Source organism: Microtus oregoni, unplaced genomic scaffold, assembly GCF_018167655.1.
Source record: "Microtus oregoni isolate MIOR12 unplaced genomic scaffold, Mior012 000011F_ref0000422, whole genome shotgun sequence".
Lineage (NCBI taxonomy): Eukaryota > Metazoa > Chordata > Mammalia > Rodentia > Cricetidae > Microtus > Microtus oregoni.
In genome coordinates, this window is record NW_024543070.1 from 32,596,026 (window position 1) to 32,615,624 (window position 19,599).

At 43.9% G+C, this 19,599-nt stretch overlaps 1 protein-coding gene across 1 annotated transcript in view; it reads left to right on the forward strand.

Moving 5' to 3' along the window:
* LOC121453396 (beta-1,4-galactosyltransferase 6) overlaps positions 1-19,599 on the forward strand; it is a 68,478-nt gene that overhangs the window by 41,662 nt on the left and 7,217 nt on the right. The window contains exons 4-6 of the mRNA XM_041660140.1: positions 6,519-6,643; positions 11,604-11,720; positions 19,183-19,370. Coding sequence (XP_041516074.1) covers positions 6,519-6,643; positions 11,604-11,720; positions 19,183-19,370 — 430 coding nt within the window. The remainder of the gene's footprint in view (positions 1-6,518; positions 6,644-11,603; positions 11,721-19,182; positions 19,371-19,599) is intronic.

The following is a 19,599-nucleotide window of genomic DNA, read 5'->3' on the forward strand; positions in this document are numbered from 1 at the left end:
CATCCATGCATCCATCCACCCATATGCCCATCCACCCATCCATCCATCCACCTATATACGCATTCACCCGTCCATTCATCCACCCATCTATTCATCTACCCACTCACCCATCTACATATCTATCTACCCATCCACCCACCTACCATCTGCACACCCTCCTATCCACCATCCATTCATACATGCCAAAGGCACTGCAGTTAGCATTGGGATTTGTAACTGAAAACTTATATGCTTAGAAAGCTCTGGTTTGGTCATTTTAAGAATAGCTGAGTAAGAAAACATTTGTTAAAACAGTTATGGAAATTCTAGAAGTCAAATAGTCTATGTGAGGCATCTGAAGGAGTGCCTGGTGTGAGCCTCAGAGAGGACATAGGTGACCGATGGCAGTGTGAGTCATAGCCATCCAGGCACAGAGCTAGACCGGGAGGCTCAGGAGAGTGGGGGAGAGAACACCAGAGAGGGATATTCCTGGAACTCTTTCACACTGTCCCTTGGGCCCTGGACAGGGTCTATCTAATACCCTGCAAGCTGAACAGTCGCAAAGGCAAAGAACCAGGAATTAAACCTTTTACACCAAAGACTGACGGAAACCCCGTGTGAGTGATGAAATTGTTTCACACTGTTGATTTAGGGGAAAGAGCAGCCGTCTACAGATTGTAGACTCGAGCTGTAAGGAGGATGCAAGCTTGAGTAATTCACCTGAGTTGTTTGTGATTCTGAGAACTGTGTTTAATAGAAAAAATAAAGAACAGCTCTGGATCATGTCTGGGGATGTGTTACAATTCACATCACCATAGGCCTGTCTTTTTGGTCCTTGAGAGCCTAATGGGCTCTGGGCCCATCCGGTCCATCGTCAGGACAGAAGACATTGTTTCCTAAGTGCGTGTTCAGGAGGCTGGAGTCTTTGTCAACAGGGGAGCAGCTACAGTATTCTCATTCACAACAGTCCTTGGGCTTGTGGGCGTGGCTGCAAGACTGACAGGTGACTTTCCTCGGCCAGGTTTCTCACCCTTCCCCTTTGCCTTCCAGTGCAGGTGCTTTGTCGCTTGCTCTGTACTTTCTGACTCTAGCCCCACCCTCTAAAGAGGGAAATTTGTTGTGATAAATTGTTTCATTTGTATTGTTTGCTGATTGATTCTACTTCTGAGTAAGGGCAAGTGGATTTTAGTGATGTATTTGTTCTTTGATCTTTCAATCTTTAACAGCAGGCAGAATTCACTTATTGGCTGGAGAAGAGAAGGAGTTTAGCCTGGACAGGTGAAGGTGCCAGTCTCTGAGAAGCTCTGTCCACCCACTGCAAACAAACTCGAGGGCTGGCTGGCCTGGCTGGTGGCTCCTTGTACAAGCAGTTAGGGTGAAGGGTGTGCACACACTCCTGGCTCCTTCTCAGCAGGTGGCTCTCAAATGCTTTTGTAAAGCACTGACACTCTTTTTTTTAATTCATTTTTATTGAGCTCTACATTTCTCTCTACTCCCCTCCCTGCCTCTTCCCTCCTCTTTAACCCTCTCCCAAGGTCCCTATGCTCCCAATTTACTCAGGAGATCTTGTCTTTTTCAACTTCCCATGTAGATTAGGGTCCTCATCTTGGCACTGACACTCTTGTAGGGACCAGCTGTATATAAGAAGTATAAGAGGCTTTCCTTAGGAATCAGAAGACCTGCACCCCAGAATGGTGTTGCTGCTGTGGCTGGCAGGATGGCTTCATGTCACTGGGTCATCTCTACCCTTTCAGCTAGTAAAGTGTTAGGATTCCAGGGCATTCCACATTTCCTGTGGGTACACAGAAAAGCTGATAGCAGGTGATGTGGGTTACCCAGGAGGAGGCAATCAGGAGGAAGATGCAAACAGGTCACTTCAGGTGCCAGACATCCTCTAGGCAGCCAGCAGGGACCCAGAAAGCCTGACTTCTAATTTAGTGGACCGTGTATATGCATTGGAGATAGAAATTAAACTGCAAAGGATGCTGGGGGAAGGCTGATGATGATTACAGATGCTGAGCCAAGAAAGCTGGAGAAAAGACAAAATGTTGTTTAACAGTGCAGGAACACAAACTTCAATTACTTGCACAAGCTGCTTGTAATTTAGCCTGATCTCTATCATTTTAGTAACGTGCTTTGGAATACATCTGATTTATTTGTGATTTCTTTGTTTCTTTTTTTCTTTCTGACACATTGCTTCTCTGTATAGCCCTGGCTTTCCTGCAACTTGCTTTGTAGAGCAGGCTAACCTCAAACTCAGATCAGCCTGCCTCTGGCTCTGGAGTGCTGGAATTATTGCTCTTCGAGCAGATGAGGGGGGGGACTTGATCGGGGGAGGGGGAGGGAAATGGGAAGCGGTTGTGGGGACGAGGCAGAAATCCTTAATAAATAAATAAATTTAAAAAATAAAAAAAAAATAAAGGCGTGTGACATCACCACTCAGCTATTTGTGTGATTTTTATTTGATGAGTTTTTTGTGATCAAGTCTTGGTATTTCAGGCCTGATGTCTACTGTTACTCTTATATTTGACTTGTCTTTCTAAGTTCATAGGCTTAATTCTGGTTTACATACTGCAATCTGACCGTTTTAAGATCAGCCACTTTGAGATTTGTCTTACCAAAGTGTGGGGATCATACATTCATCAGTAGAGCAGGCTGGCATTAGAAGATGGATTTCCCTAGCTCACTCTGGGGGAGAATCGGCACTTACGTCTACAGCAAATGCTTCCTGCAGCCTCTGATGGGCCTGCTTCCCCAGGCGAGGTGGGGTGGGAGCAGAGGCTGTGGAGAGACCTGAGCATCCAGAGGAGGGAAGGCAGGGGATGTCTGGACAGAACTGAGTGAGTCCTGTGCCCAGTTGTGGCTGAGAGACAGCTGCTGGTTTATCCTTTATGAGGCGAGGAAGTTCGAAGGGGGAATTGGCCCGAGGGCATTCTAGACTGTTTTGTACCTCTTTGGACTTGAGCAGGTGACAGGTTAGTGAACTGCTAAAAGATGACCTGTGGTTCCATTGTCCTGGCTGGAAAGCTAAGGCATTCTGTAGTGATGAGGCGAGCAGGCCAAGCTGTTGTGAGGAGCTGTGGGATGCGTTCCGCCCGGCTCCTGCATGGCTAGCTTTATACCCAAAATAACAACACACAAATTGTATTCTTTTAAACACTTCCTGGCCCGTTAGCTCTAGTCTCTTACTGGCTAATTCTCACATCTTGGTTAACCCATTTCTCTTAGTGTGTGTAGCACCACGAGATGGTGGCTCACTGGGAAGATTCTAACCTACGTCCATCTTGGACCGGAGCTTCATTGTGTCTGCCTCACTGCCTTCTACCCAGCATCCTGTTCTGTTTACTCCACATACCTAATTTTCTGTTCTATCAAAGGGCCAAGGCAGTTTCTTTATTAACCAATAAAAGTAACACATAGACAGATGACCCTCCTCCTTCAGGGGACGTTAGTGAGTAACTGCTGTACAGTTCCAAGTCTTCCCGGCTATCACTGGAGATGGGCAGACAGATGGGGGATGTTGGGGGACCGTAGTGAGCAGCTGCTGTACAGTTCCCGTGAGGACTGAGAAATTTCCAGCTCTTAGTTCAGGATTTGACTAGACTGAGAGGAATTCAGTCTCATTTCACAGCAGAAGCATGAGTGTTAGTTACATTGCAGAGTCAGTGCTTGGTAGACCAACAGCATCTTAGAAATCCCTGACTTTTCAGCTCTGTGTAATCAGGGGCCTGAGGCATGGCAGGCACTCAGAATAAATATGCTGGCTTATATTTGCAAATTTCCTTTCTTAAGAACTACTTGGAGTGGAGGTCTAGAATAAAGGACCCAAGTTTGGTTCCCAGCACCCACTTAAGGAAGCTTACAACTGAGGATCATTTGACTTCCAAGGGCAGCTGCTCTAATCTCTCTCTCTCTCTCTCTCTCTCTCTCTCTCTCTCTCTCTCTCTCTCTCTGACACACACACACACACACACACACAAACACAAGTAAATGGAGATAGGGAGATAGCTCGTTTGTTTCCTGGCCATCCAGACCCAAATAATTACACAAAACTATATTAATTACAACACTGTTTGGCTTATTAGTTCACGCTTCTTATTAAGTAGTCTTACATCTTAAATTAACCCTTTTCTATTAATCTGTGTATCACTACGAGGTGTGGCCTACTAGTAAGGTTCCAGCATGTCGTTCTCCTACAGCAGTTACATTGTGTCTCTCTGACTCTGCCTACTCTCTGTATATCTCTTCCAGCCTGGCTATATTCTACCCTTCCATAGGACAAAGCAGCTTTATTCATTAACCAATAAAAGCAACACATATACAGAAGGACACCTTAACCCCCCCCCCACACACACACAATTTTGAAAAAGAAAAACGATGTGTCAGGGGTCCAGTTATGACGGCGCATGTCTAGAAGCCTAACCAGGAAGCTGAAGCAGGGAATGAGAGTTCAAGGCTAGAGTTGCACCTGGTGGTGTTGGTCTGTAATCCCAATTTTTCGAGAGATCAAGACAGAGTGACTACAGCTAAAAGACCAGTGTGGTCAACTTGGCAAGGCTTTTTTTTTCACAATTAAAACAAGCAAATGGGGTGGATGAGATATAGCTCTATCATAGAACACTTGCTTAATGTGTGTCGTAGGTTCAATCACCATTACTACCAAACCCAACCAACCAACCTATGGGAGTACAAGGCTATCCTACGCTACTACTTAGTGAGATCCATCTCTGTCTCCAGTAACAAACAAGTCAATAACTGGGTATTTAGGTCAGTAGTAGTATCAACATGAACAGGAAGGTGCCGTAGAGACCTCTTCTCAGGTAAGCCTGGTCCTTGGCTATACTACAAAAATGCGTTTCAGGACCACCCAGAGTGAAGCAAAGATAGGCTGCGAGACATACAAGATAAGAAGACCAAATGTCTTTAGGAGGCTGTATACATGATTATGTGGCTTTGTAAGTTACATTGTTCTGCGAATATAATTTCCAATAGAGTTTAAACAGTTTACAAGTTAAGTAAAGTTTAAACATACATAAGCTGCTTTGCTCATTTTTCTTAAGGAATCTTTTCTTGCTTTTTTTTTTTTTTTGTAAAAAAGGTGGTCTCCTGAGATGCAGGGTTTATGTTTGGAGTCTAGAGTAGTGCTAACAGACTGCAACTCAAGCCCACAAAGATTCTGGCCCCAAGAAAGCATCATTTGCTGTTTCACCACCCTTTGGGAGACTAAGCACTGCCTTTGTAGCAAGCTTACTTGTACCAATTACATTGCAGATTCTTGATTGTCAGTCAGCAAGAAATGCAAAATAGTTAGGATGAGAAGCTTGTTTTCCTTTCTGTGTCTTTAATTTTTCTGTCTTTCGCTCCTTTCTCAATATGGGGCCCTGTGTTCTCTTTCAGGGGCTGGAGGATTGGGGAGATGGTTCGTAAATAATTGTGATAGCAACCAATACTTCCTGAGTATATCTAGTGTCTGTCCTGTCCCTTATCCTTCCTACAGGTGACAATCCTCTCAGAGTCCGTGGGGGAATTGATTTCAGGACCTTCCTGTCCAGTGTGCTCTAGTCTGTGGACACCTCAGTCCCTTACCTAAAATGTCATATTTGCACGCAACCTATGCATGGCCTTGTGTATGCTTTTAACCACTCCGAGATTGGTAATAATACCTAATAACTGTAGGTATCATGTGTTTTGTTTGTTTAGGGAATAATGACAAGAAAAATGCCATGTTTTGGTGTGAGGTTCATTTTATCTGTGTCTGTGGGGCCTGCTGATACTGCTGGCTTTTGAATCAAATGGATGTGATCATTTTGGAGGGCAAGCGTCATTGTACCCTCCTAGCGATGGGGGAGCTGAGGCAGAGAAAGCACAATGTCCCCTAGTAGGCGCTAGGATTCAGGTCCCTCTGACCACTCATTTCACTCTCCACTCTTGCGTAGTTTTAATGGCTAGGAAGATGGATGATTTGGAGAGTTCCTGCCTCCCAAGCATGAGGGCCTGAGTTTAGGCCACCAGAACGCACATAAAAAGCCAGATATGTTGGTGTGTACATCTTATCTCTGTGATGAAGTGATGAGAGGCAGACACCATGGACTCTGTCCCCTTGTAGTGCCTATAAACTGCACTTCCAGGCCAATGAAAGAGCCTGTCTCAAACACAAGGCGGAAGGTATCCGAGGACCAAGACCAGAGAAGTTATCCTCTGCCCTATGCATGCACGCCATTCATGTGCACATCCATGTGTGCACACACATTTGACACACACACACATTAGAGTGTGCTGTGTTAGAATGAGGTTCAACATTTTCTAAATATATTAAATACATATATATTTTTACTTAGAAGTGTTCTTACTAAAAAGCGAAGAGCTGAAGAATTTTATTCTCTTCAGCCAGTGTGCCAAATATAGTGGGGTAGCCATACAAGTTACCGTCTAAAAGTGAAGGTGGTGTTGTTCAATAGGTACATGGTGATGACAGGAATAACCCGTACTGCCCGTCACTCTATGACTGATGCTGGTCCTTCATGTGTTTTGACTTGCAGGGGGATTCCTCAGTGTCAACGTGAGTGAGATCAGTTTTGATGAAGTTCATCAGCTCTTCTCCAAGGACGTAGACATTGGGCCAGGAGGCCACTGGAGGCCCAAAGACTGCAAGCCCAGATGGAAGGTGAGGCATTTTTCCTCAAAGGCTGTGTGACAGTGACTAAGGATTTAGGGACAAAGGTGTGCTTTGTTCAAAACAGAGAGCAAAATATTTTTTAATTTTTGATCAAATGAAAGCATCAAAAGGTATGTATTTAACGCCCAGACCTTTATAGTTCCCTTGCAATCAGCGCTGTTCTTTGGAATACTGTAAGGGCATCTATACCTACACAGAGTGTGCTCCTGTGTTCAGGGTCCCAGGGTTTCTGGTAAAAAGGTGAGACCAGTTTAACTTGCAGAATGGATCTCTTTTTGATACTGCCTTGTTCAGGGGAGAGGCCTTTGAGCCAAAGACTCCTGACGCCTGTAGATATTTCCCACCAGCTTCTGGAATGGAGAACTCACAGGAAGGATGCTAACATCCTTATTTTCAGTTGGATTCAGCTTGGGGCTGCCAAACTGTTTCTCAGTCAGTCCCCAGAGGCCTCTCAGAGTTCATGGTCAAACTTGGAAGGGAGGGCTTCGAGCTCTTTGCTTGGTTTTCAGAATTCTATTTAATGGCTTGTTTGAAAAATCGTAAGGGAGTGAGTCAGCCTCTTGTGCACTAAAACAAACAAGCAAAACCGAAACAACAGCAAAGAGAAGTGGTTGGAAGTTGCTCTCAATCCTGTGAAAGTGACCCTAAAGAAAAGTTTGTATAATGGTGCAGTGTTACAGTTCAGCATGGCACCATGTACTGGAAATGAAAACCAGCTGTTATCAAACAGGTGTTACACCCTCAAGATTTGATGTGACTTTAACCTGGGAATAGCCCTTTAAAAAATAACAGTGTTCTTCTAACATATTTGTTATGTTAGTATCAAAGCAAAATCCCCAGGAGGAAGGAGAATGATGTGTTGTTCATCATCTGGTAAAAATCCTGTGACATCATTGACCTGACCTTGAACACCTTCTGTTCAGGGATGCATGCATTTCTCCCGCATCCCTTGTGTAGCAGAACACTTTGCTTGAGGTAAACAGAGCAGTTTTGTCGAGTTGGGTTTATGAGGTTAATAAATGCCTTTGGGGCCTTATTTCAAACGAATAAATAAAGGTTCAGTTTTCTCATGACCTCAAGCAACTTAGAAAGCTGCCTCAATGCATTTCAGTGCAAATTTTAGGGAAATACTTTATAATTGCATAAATGAATTTTCATATTTCTTTATAGATCCTTTAAGCAGTTGTATCTATACGAAGCAGTCTGCTTTAGAAAATGCTCTTGGAAAATGGGTTGTTTTTATTACTTGAGTGATGAGTGCATGTGTTGAATGCTATGTAAGAGAAAAACATAGCCATGACAGCTGAGGGATGCCATGGAGGCCGCCGCTAAGACATAAACAGGACACAGGATGTGTGTATCGTACTGGTGACATAGTTAGGATCAGGAAACTTGTTCATTCTGCTTACTGTGGTTTGGACTGGATGGGTCTTCACTTTTCTAGCGTATTTTCTTCTATTTTCTGGGACAGCTGGAACCACAGGGGTCATTCTTAATTAGATCTGTTAGTGAGCTATATGCTCATGTGACTGCTTAGGATCGGAGGAATTCATGGGAGCAAAGCTATTTAGGGATTAAAAAAACTTAGCTCCTTTGATGCAGGGGCTGTATGATAGCCCTTAGATCAGCTTTGAGCCTCTTAGTGAATCTATTAGTCAAGGTTCTCTAGAGGAACAGAACTCACAGGATGAATATATGTATTCAACCACACAAGGCAATTCTTGAACAGCCATCAGACATTAACCTCTTGTAAAGAGAACAGACAAGAACTGCCTCCTCAAAAAAAAAAAAAAAAAAAAAAAAAGAACTGCCTCCTCCCCTCTTTATCAGGCTGAAATTTGATCCTGTAGGCCCTGGAAATAAGGAAGAAGGGGAAGGTAGCTAAAACCCCCAGCAGAATGGGAGCTCAGTAGCTCTTGTGTTTCCATCTAATTCAGTGGCAACAGCTAGCTGGGCTCTAAAGCAACCTGGTGAAAAGCTGGTGTAAGCGGTGGAGTCCTTCAGAGTGTGTGCCAGGGTGGGACCCTGGTGTAAGCGGTGGAGATCTTCAGAGTGTGTGCCAGGGTGGGACCCTGGTGTAAGCGGTGGAGATCTTCAGAGTGTGTGCCAGGGTGGGACCCTGGTGTAAGCGGTGGAGATCTTCAGAGTGTGTGCCAGGGCGGGACCCTGGTGTAAACGGTGGAGTTCTTCAGAGTGTGTGCCAGGGCGGGGCTTTGCTGGACGAAGTCTATGTGGCAGACATTTTCTTGATTGTCTCTTCATTGTGTACTTAGGAGGAAATAAACAAGGGGAAGTGCACAGATAATTCACTAAGACTAGTGCATTGAAATGGGAAGTGACTGAATGGTGTAATTTTTCTTGAACAAGAGGTGGCGAGGAAGGACTTCTGTCTTCCCTGCTGCTTCCACAAGAGAGGGACTTCTGCGAGTCCATACCTGTGGAAGAAAGACCCTCAACATGAATAACCATGGGACACTGTGCTCTCTTTCTCGACAATAAATTATAAACTAATAAGAATATTGCCCCACGTATAGGAACGTCATAACACCAAGTTATGTAGCTTTATTTTAATGAAAATACACACACAGACGCACATACATACACACACACATGCATATGCACATGTGCACACATATATAGCTTTAGGCCTGTCACTTCAAACGTGATAGTGTCTGCTTGTCTTTTGGACAGGCATTTACTATAAAAGTTTCTTTTGTTTGCCAGGATGCTTTCTTTAAGAACATTCTCAGTTCCTTACTAAGACAGAAGACGAACAACAGCAACAACAAACCTCCGGGCCCAAGCCTCTTGGTGTTTCATAGGCTCCACTGAAGCACTCTCTGTATTAAAGGCTGACCTTGGTGTTTGCTGATCCTTACCTGTTCAGCTCCTCAACCTGGTCGTATTTACTTCATAGAGCTATCATTAATGGATTGTCACCCATTTGGTGGCTTCTTTGCTTAAATATCTATAATTTGATTTTCTTTTAAGATTTATTTTTCATGAGTGTGTGCATGTGTGCAGAAAAGAATGTCAGATCTCCTTATCTGGAGCTGGAGTTACAGGTGGTTGTGAGGCCCTTAAACCGTGTGTTGGGAATGGAATTCAGGTCCTCTGAAGAGCACTCTTAACCACTAAGCCATCTCTCCAGCTCCTATAATTTGATCTTTAAAAATTTATTTATTATTGTGTAGATGGTGACATAGGTACTGTGTTGTGGGGGAGGGGCCTCAGGCAGTTTTACCTGGTGTGTCATCTCCCTCCCTAATAGCTCTAATTTGCCTTAACTACTTCTGGAGCCTGTTTGTATCAAGTCAGCAACTTGTAGCCAGAGGCATAAGGGACAGCAAGGACTAGTCCTCACCGTCTGATTAGCTCTCCCTTGGACTTCCGTAGCCATTCCTGCACTCGGTGTGAATCAGGGCCCTGGGAGCTGGTTGGCTGCTTATTGACTTAGGGATCCTCCAGTGTGCCAGCCATCCTGAAGCTCACCAAGTTCCTGCTTAGCATCTTCAGTAGTCACCAAGTGGGGGGATGGGGAGGGAGTCTTGGGTATTGCAGTAGCATCATCCAGGTCCTCACTGTTCTGAGCTCACAGATATCTTCTTGGCAAATCAAATGGGAGTGGGGTCCACAGGGCATCGGAATCATGGCGGTCCTGTGACTTATGGATCTACCACTGCCCATGGCAGCCTGGGAAGGCCAGCCTCGCAGACTGTCTCTATTCTAGCTGTCACATCAGGAAAGGAAAGAGAAGTGTGGCCTTTTTCGTCTCCATGCCCTCAAGTTTACTAAGCCGGATCTCCTTCTAAGTAAACCCGTGACTCAGCTTTTTTTTCCATTTGCAATTCTGGCAATATACATGGCTAAATGTCATTTTTGTTTGTTTGTTTTCTTTTTCTGATGTTGGGAGCTGAATCCAGGACCCAGGGTTCACCGTTGACTACACCCCCAGCTCCATTGTTGATTTTTTTTTTGTTGTTATTAACAATGCCTAAGGTCACGTCCTGATTTTACAAGTGAAATGAGTCCCAGAACTTAGCAATTTCAATTATTTGTAATTTTTTTTTCTTTTGGTCTAAATAAAAGTTTTAACAAACTCCAGGTTTATGGCTCTTTCAAAATCCAGAACCTAGAGTGGTATAGACGTGTTTTTAGTAACCTTTTCATTTTTTAAATTGTTTAAAAATTTGGTGATTTTTGAAATTTATCATGTGTAGAAAATATATTGTGTTGATTTCAAGTTTTATTGTCAAATTAATAGCTACAATAAAGCCAGTTTAACTCAGAAATTAAGGAATGTGAATTAGAAGACACTTTAGCTTTGTGAAGGTCTGAATCTGATGTGTAAGATTTTACTTCTCTAGTAAAGTTTAAACCCTTGAAGTTAAGGATGCATGTGTGTATGTCTCTGTGTGTATGTGTCTATATGCGTGTATGTGTCTGTGAATGTGTGTATGTCTCTGTGTATGTCTGTATGTATGTGTCTGTGTCTGTGTGTGTATATATGTGTCTGTGTCTGTGTGTGTTTATATGTGTCTGTGTGTATGTCTCTGTATGTATATATGTGTCTGTGTGTATGTCTCTGTGTATGTATATATGTGTCTGTATGTATGTGTCTGTGTGTATGTCTCTGTGTATGTATATATGTGTCTGTGTGTATGTCTCTGTGTATGTATATATGTGTCTGTGTGTATATGTCTGTGTGTGTGTGTATATGTGTGTGTGGGGGATGAGTGATAAACTTAAGAGTGCTTCTGTCCCTGCTAGTTTCATAAGACCTTAGTAGATGTGAAATAATGGCTGAACCTGTGTAAGTCTGGTGAGAAACTCACAAGGCTGTGACCTGAAGGCACTGGAAGTTTCCAAGGCTCAGCTGTTGTGTGCACCTGCAGGGCTTGCTACAACCCTAACTTACTCATCTGTGGTGTTCTGTTCTGTTTTGAAGGTGGCCGTTCTCATCCCCTTCCGTAACCGCCACGAACATCTTCCAATTTTTTTCCTGCACCTAATTCCGATGCTCCAGAAACAGCGGCTGGAATTTGCCTTTTACGTCATTGAACAGGTGAGGACGGTTTTTAGAATGCCACTAAATATTCTAGAACTTCAATTTGTGATGGAGTTTGATCAAGAGTACTCAGCCAGAGTCCGTCGGTGAGTCATCCTTGGATTTAGGATTGGATGAAATCATATTTGGGATTGAACTTGTATTTTCTTTTTAATAATTACAATCTGGTCAAATGAATTGAGCAGGGACTATGCTTGATTTTGAGGCAATAGCTTTGATATATTTTATGGCTTTATACTCCCTATTAGATTGTCAGGCTGTTTTATAAGTACATGGCTGATGCTCATCCTACAGAGGTAAATGCTGGACTTGTAACATTACTCCACTTCTGTCTTCTTATCTTTGTGAATTTGATTTGTGCTTAAAAACCTCCACTAAGGGCCGTTTGCCGGGGGACATTGCTTCTTTTGTAACACAAGATGCTCGAGAGTATTTTATCCTGTGCACCTGCCTGGGCTCCTGATGGGGCGTGTTGGAATGCCATCAATGTCCTGTCCTGCTCTGAATTAGGGGTGCACTCATCACATCAGTGACCTCAGACACATCCACTGTGTTTTATTTTGAAAGTGCTTTCCATTTCTGACCTATGAATTTTAATACATAAAGGTTTCGTATTGTTGTTTCAATGTGAAGCATTGCTAATTCTTGATGGGGGAGTCCTTTGTCTAGGGGGTACTACTGCTGGCTAGCCTTGAAAGCTCATATTGCCTTGACCTTATTAAGTAATGCAGGGTACCTGAGTAGAGCCAAGTAGTAGTCCTTAAAGAGAGAAGTGCTATGCAATGGTCATTTTCTGTTCTGTGTTTTTAGTTTTCCATTTTTAGAATTACATTTCTTGGTAGCAGAGCCTTGGCTGTGTCTGTAGTAGACACACGCGTAGCTTGTCAGCAGCACTTAGACTGATATGGACGGTAGAACTATCCCTTTCACGGCAGAGACCAGCTCAGTAAGGAAATGCCCAGCCAGTGACAGGTCAGAGAAATGACATAGAGCATCAAATCTGTGGTGCCCAGGATCCCTTCCAGATGGGAGTCTAGAGTTCTTTCAGAACAAGAGATGAACAGGAAGAGAGTGGAATTAATAAATAAATTTTGGCAAAGCAAGAAACGAGACAAACAAAAACTTGACATTGCATGGACCAGCCCAATGTATAGACACTTGCCTCGAATGATGCTATGCAGGCTGGCCTAGGCTACATAGAGACACTTGCCTCGAATGATGCTATGCAGGCTGGCCTAGGCTACATAGAGACACTTGCCTCGAATGATGCTATGCAGGCTGGCCTAGGCTACATAGAGACACTTGCCTCGAATGGATGCTATGCAGGCTGGCCTAGGCTACATAGAGTTGAAGTTACCTTGCCTTACTGTTGCAGTCCATGCCTCTGTTTAAAGACTATACGTGTAATAAAAGAATTCGTGATTTTATTTCTATTCTTTTCTAAAGCACTGTCTCAGAAACCTAAAATAGTGAGCTCCCCTTGGAGAGAGCGCTCTCTTCTGACTTAGGCCTCTCTTTCTGGAAGCTCAGCGGTGGGCAGTGTATTCTGTACTCACCGTTTCATTTCTGTTGCTGTGATAAAATGCCCTGACAAAAGGCAACTCGGGAAAGGGCTTATTTTACCTCACAAGTCCATCGTGGCCGGGACCTAAAATAGCCATCACTCCCACCATCAGGCTGAGAATAATGACTGTTCTCACCTGCTTCCTGGCTTACCTCAGCCTTCCTTCTCCACACACAACTCCAGACAGGCAGGAAGCAGTGCCACCTACAGTTGCTTGGCTCTACCCACACCAATTACCGTAATTATGACCCCACGGACATGCGCATGGACCAGCCCAATATATAGACACTCCCTTCTTGAGGCTCCGTTCTCGGGTGGTTATAGGTTGTGCCAAGTTGACCATTGAAGCTCGCCATCATGCTGGCCTTTCTGATCACATTACCTTCCTTCCCCTGCTTGCCTTGGTTGATGAGTTGGTAGAGTCTCAGTACTGTTCATGTAGATTAGCAAGTCTCTGTTTAATCTTCGTCTGTTATTTTATTTGAGGTATCTATTTGTTGGGCTGCAGAATTCTTGGTGTATTCTAGTCGTAGGTCATTTGTGAGTCATGCTTGGCAAGTATTTATCTTCAGACTGTGGTCTGCCCTTTAATTTCTTGATAGTGTTTGTTTTTTTCCCCCTTCGGTGCTGGGATTAAACCCAGGGCCTTGCACCTGCTATTTAAATATTCTACCACTGAGATACATCCCCAACCTCAAATACAGTTTTATTGAAAAGTAAAGGTTTTCGTTTTAATCAAGTTCAGTTATTAGATTTTTTTCATAGTTCCCACTTCTTGTTTTGTAGTTGAGTGAGGTTCTCAGATACTCTCAGAATGTTTTTCTCCAGAACATTTGTGGTTCTAACTCTCCCATTTGGGCTAATCCCTCCTTCTGAGTTAATCTTTATCTGTGGTGTGAGGTAAGGAGGAAGGGTTGAGTGTTTTTCTTTTGTCCTGTGGCTTTTTAGTTATTTCATCAGCATCTATAAAATAGCTGATCTTTTCCTCATTAGCCCTTTGTTGGGAGTGAGTTTATCGTTGTGGGTTAATCACCCAACAGACCTTTATCTCTCAGCTCGTCTTCAGAGAGGAGGCAAAGCCATGCACCCCCCTCGATTCTCTGGCTTTCTGGGGTGCTCTTCAGTTGTCCTGTACTATCGGATGTGTGTTCCTGGTTTAGTATCAGTCAAGGCTGAGATTCAGACCTCAGAGACTAGAGGGTTAAAACGCGAATCTCAGATGCTCTGGTAGATGTTGTGCCACAGCCGCAAAGTTGTTGACCAGCACCAAAGTCCAGAGTGCTCACCTCCTGCACACTCTGGGCAGCCGTCTCTGACAACAGTGTAGATGCACAGCTACAGCTGTCGTGAAAGTCGCTTCAAATCCTGACTGGTGATCATTTCTTAGAAGGTCAGTTTTTATAGGATAAGTTGCTATGTTGAAAAGTACACGTGCTGGGGCCAGGCATCACTGCACAGCCGTTTAGTCTCGGCACTCGGGAGGCACCAGCGGTCGGATCTCTATGGAAAGGCCAGCCCAGTCTATATAGTGAGCACCAACAAAGCCAGGAAGAGCTACACAGTGAGGTCCTGTCTCAGTGGCATGAGGCGAATACACAATACACAAGCTAGAGACATGCCAACATATGCATATACACATCAGAAGGTCACATTAGCCATATAGTAAAAGCCGAGAAGGTTTTTATTTTTTTGAAAAATAAATTCAGAATAAATTACAAAAGAGAAATTTTAATTGAATATTCTTCAGTTGAGTAAAAACAGTCTTCAATAAAAATCTGGATAATTGCTATCAAAAAATAGCCCTTAGTCAAGCCACACTTTGTCCATTATTAATTTTGTTGAATATTCTGCTGAGAATGGAGGAGAAATTGCAAAAAGGCTTCTTATAGAAACAGGAAGCAAATTTAATGGACCAGGACAGAAAAACCAGAACTCACTTCCAACAAAGGAACTAACAAAGAAGAGATCAGCTGCTTTATAGATGGTGATGAACTATCTCATCCACAATCAGGAGCAGAGAGAGATGAACACACTTATACCTGCTTCTCCTTTCGTCTCTATTCTCATGTAGCCCAGGACCCAAAGCCAGGGAATGAAACTGCCCACAGTGGGCTTGGCCTAGTTACTGTGTTAATCCCTACAATCAAGGTAAAACTTTCACAGGCATGCCCAAAGTTGATCTGTGGACAACCCCTTATCGAGACTCCCCATCGCACCAACTATAGCCCCTTAATGTTCTGGAAGGGTGAGATAGTAAATTATCATGTGACATGCAGGTGACAACTTATAAACAAAACCATTGGGGTCTATGTAGAGAACGAGTCATGGGTGAGGCTGGAAGGACACAAGGAGACCAGTTAGAAAAGTTTTGCAGTCATCCAAAAGGATATGATGATGCCTGGGGTCTGGTGACACAGGACATTGCCAACAGTGGTTGGGTGGGTTATATTAGAGTAGAATTATTTACTGATACAGTGGTGTGCAGTGTGAGCACTAGAGAGAGCGCCTCCACTTTTCAGTACCTTAGTCTTAAACATGAATAGGCAGCCACAGAGCTCCAGGTTTTAAAGAAAATGTCCGCAAATGAGACACCATCAAGCAAGGTAATGAGAGAACAAAGATAAAATCCACCAAGTCTCACAACCGGGATCCCCGGAGCTAACAGAGAAACGAAAGCTCGTTTCTGAACCAAGAATGGTTTGCCATAAAGAAAGAGCAATCGGAGTAGAATGCAGGGGAACTGAAAACGTGGTGGGTGAAGCTTTTGGAAGAATAGGTAGGAGACAAAATAAATCCTACAGTAGAACCAAAATGTAAGAAAGCAGAGTCTAAGAGTACCCCTTTTGTGTGAATATAACCATCCTTTAAGAGGCCCTGGGAGACAAGGTAGGTTGCCTGGGAACCACTACCAGAGAAGGGGCAGTTCCTCTCTGACTTGAGAGTAGGTCATCGGCACACGACTGCTTCAGCCTACTCAGAAGACTCCATTTCTGTGGATGACGTGGTCAGCATCCTAAATAACCACTGGCCGGTTTCATTTCTGTTCAGCTTCCCTAGTACTAGGGATCCAGCACCGTCAACCGGTTACATCTCGCATCTGTGGCTTTTCCTAAGTCACCAAGTTTTGCTGCGATTCTTAATATATTAATGTATAACAAATATACCCACTCATCTGGAAGAACCACAGCAGAAAAAAATTTGGGGAGTGTGGAAGGAAAAGGCTAATAAAAAAAATTGAAGAAAAATTTCCAAAGCTAGGTATCGTGCACGCCTTTAATCCCAGCACTTGGGAAGCAGAGGCAGAGGAATCTCAGTGAGTTCAAGACCCGTCTGCTCTACATAGAGAATTCTAGGACAGCCAGGGCTAGAGAGAGAGGTTTTCAGAGCAAAGGGCATGTGTCACGATGCACGTGTGAATAAAGCACATGTTCATTACAGAGCACAGTATTTTCTAATTTTAGAATGAAATGGAAAAGATATGATATTAAGGAGACTACAGGAAAGATGACAGGTAGGAGTCAGAAATATGTGAGCTATCCTGCCATTGCAAGTGCCTAAGAGTCTGACTTACAGGTTCTAGAGAAAGAAAGGCACTTTGCCCATGAAGATTCTGCCTAGAATGTCATTTCAAGGTAGACCGTGGCATTTTCAGTCATTTATTGATGAAATACACAGGCGTACATACACACACACATGCACACGTGTGCACATACATCTGAAAGACATACCACAGCAAATTAAGTAAGCCACCTTAAAGACATGGGTGATCAAGAGTGTGAATGAAGCAGAAGCCCAGATGAGAGTCACGTGGCTGCCCATGAGGACAGTGGGAATTGAACTGAGGAGACTAGGAGCTGAGAGAGGATTTGAAATTTCTGTAATTACATCAGTTACTAAAGGTGTAGGTTCTATCGACTGTCCTTTCTAGTTATACAGAAAGCTAGCTAATCTCCTCCACAAAGAAAAAAATCAATTCACTTAGCACTGAGGAAATATTTGCACAGTGCTAGTAATGTACACTTCATTAATTTAACCAAAAATCAAGGCAACCATGGTTGGGAGGTGGGAAGGGAGGGCGGTGGCATGATTTAACTCCTCTGCCTCCAGAGTAAGAATTCTAGAAAATATCTGAAGTTAACAGAGCAAGAGCTAGCATCCAAGTGTGGATACAGAGCAGATTTTAAGGCCTTAGAAACCAAGGAGTTTAGCAAAGCCGATATAGATGTGCCGATAAGAATACTATAATTTGCTTCCCTTTCCTTATGAAAGCAGTGTGCTTTGTGTGACCTCGAGTTTGTGGGAGCCTGTGTCCCACACGGTGTCTCTCCCTAGGCCACATGGCCTGGCTCCTTCACTCCTGCCAAATCCCCTTTCTTAGGTGCTGGGGGATGATTTGTAAAACGCTAAGCATTTGTAAGGGCCTTAATCTTCAGACGCTGAAGCAAGCTTTGCTGTTTGCCACAGACCACAGACTGTGGCGTCATTATGAATAAAGGAAAGGGGTTGCCATATGGGAACTTGGATTTTATGTAATAAGTTCCTCTATTGTGCCCGTTAAAACATTCTTGTTTCACCATAAGCAGGAATAGAGAGTTAAAAAACAAAACAAAACAAAAACAACTCAGTGTTGCCAGTGCACTGTAATGTAGGATGGCTACAGCAGGAAGGAAGCTGGTGTGTGCTGTGTGAAGCTGCTTTCCCTGTACTTCAAAGTACTTCAAAGTCCTTCCAAGAGCTCCTGTCCTTCTCGGAGGATGCCAGTCTTTGTTGTGCAGAGAAGGGTCTGCTTGGGAGTCACCTTCAGTTTCCTGCCTTTATCTCCCCACCTCCCACTGTAGGGAGCAAATCCAGGATTCCAGGCGTACTAGGCAAATATTCTCACCACTGCCAGGCGGTGGTGGCGCACGCCTTTAATCCCAGCACTCGGGAGGCAGAGGCAGGCGGATCTCTGGGAGTTCGAGGCCAGCCTGGTCTACAGGAGCTAGTTCTGGGACAGGCACCAAAGCTACAGAGAAACCTTATCTCGAAAAACCAAAAAAAATAAAATAAAAATATTCTTTCCACTGAGCCACAGCCTCTCCCTTCTGTCTTAATAAAAATGATTTATTTTTATGATTTTAAGTGGGCATGCTGAGTGCAGATCCTGAGGAGGGTAGAGACGTCAGACTCCGTAGACTGGAGTACCAGATGGTTGTGAACTGCGTGACACGTGACGTGTGTGCCGGGAACACACTCAGTTTCTCTGTGAGAGCAGACAGGGCTCTTGAGTGCTGAGCCGTCTCCCTAGCAGAACTCCTGGCCTCATTTTTAATATCATAGAAAGCAGCAGCAGAAAGTACAGCACATGCTTTTTTAAGTTGTTTATATGTTCTTTGATGTATTGCCTTTTATTATTTTATCTTTAAACTTGGTCATCCATAGTCGGTGATCTGGCATTTTTGAAGTAAAGCAGAAAAACAAGTTGATGTGTTCATATCTATACAGTGTGCCGGTAGAGGAGATAGCAACAGTTGTCCGGTTCTCTTCTTTGTCATCAAAATTGTGTCATAAGCAACTTTAAACAGCCTGCAGTCCTATGCCCTGTAACAACATCAGTCAGTGGCATTGGACATGTATAATGGTGGCCCCCGAGGTATATATCTCCCAGTGATACAGCATCCATAATCTGTGTATATAACTCTGTAATAGCTGAGCGGTGTGGCTCACTCAGAACAAATCCTCCATTGGTAAGTGGTGCCTGGTTGAGTTTGGGAAGCCCGACATATGCTTCTGACTTGCTTATTTCTTTACCACAATTCAATTATTACTTGTCTATGATACAACAAATTAAGAAGTGGTGGAAAGTATCACATGACCAAGTCTGAGTGCATTTCTGGTTTTCTCTGCTCCGTGGAGACTGGCACACAACCGTTCAATCGCGCGATGCTCTTTAACGTGGGCTTCAAAGAGGCCATGAAAGACAACACCTGGGACTGCGTGATCTTCCATGACGTGGATCATCTGCCAGAAAACGACCGGAACTATTACGGCTGTGGAGAGATGCCGCGTCACTTTGCAGCAAAGCTGGACAAGTACATGTACATGTGAGTACCGTGTCCGCTCTCGATGCTCTTCCCTGTGCCTGGAGCGGCACGCTGGGCCTCCATCTGAGGCTGCTCGGAAGCCAGGACAAGGGCTGGTTTGTCCATTCAAGATCACACAGAGGTCGAACGTGGTGTGGTGGGAAGGAGCCTGACTGCTGTAGTAAGCATGGAGATTTAGAAGTAGGTTCTCACTCTTCAGGCCTTGCCTAGTCACATGTTCCTCTCAAGG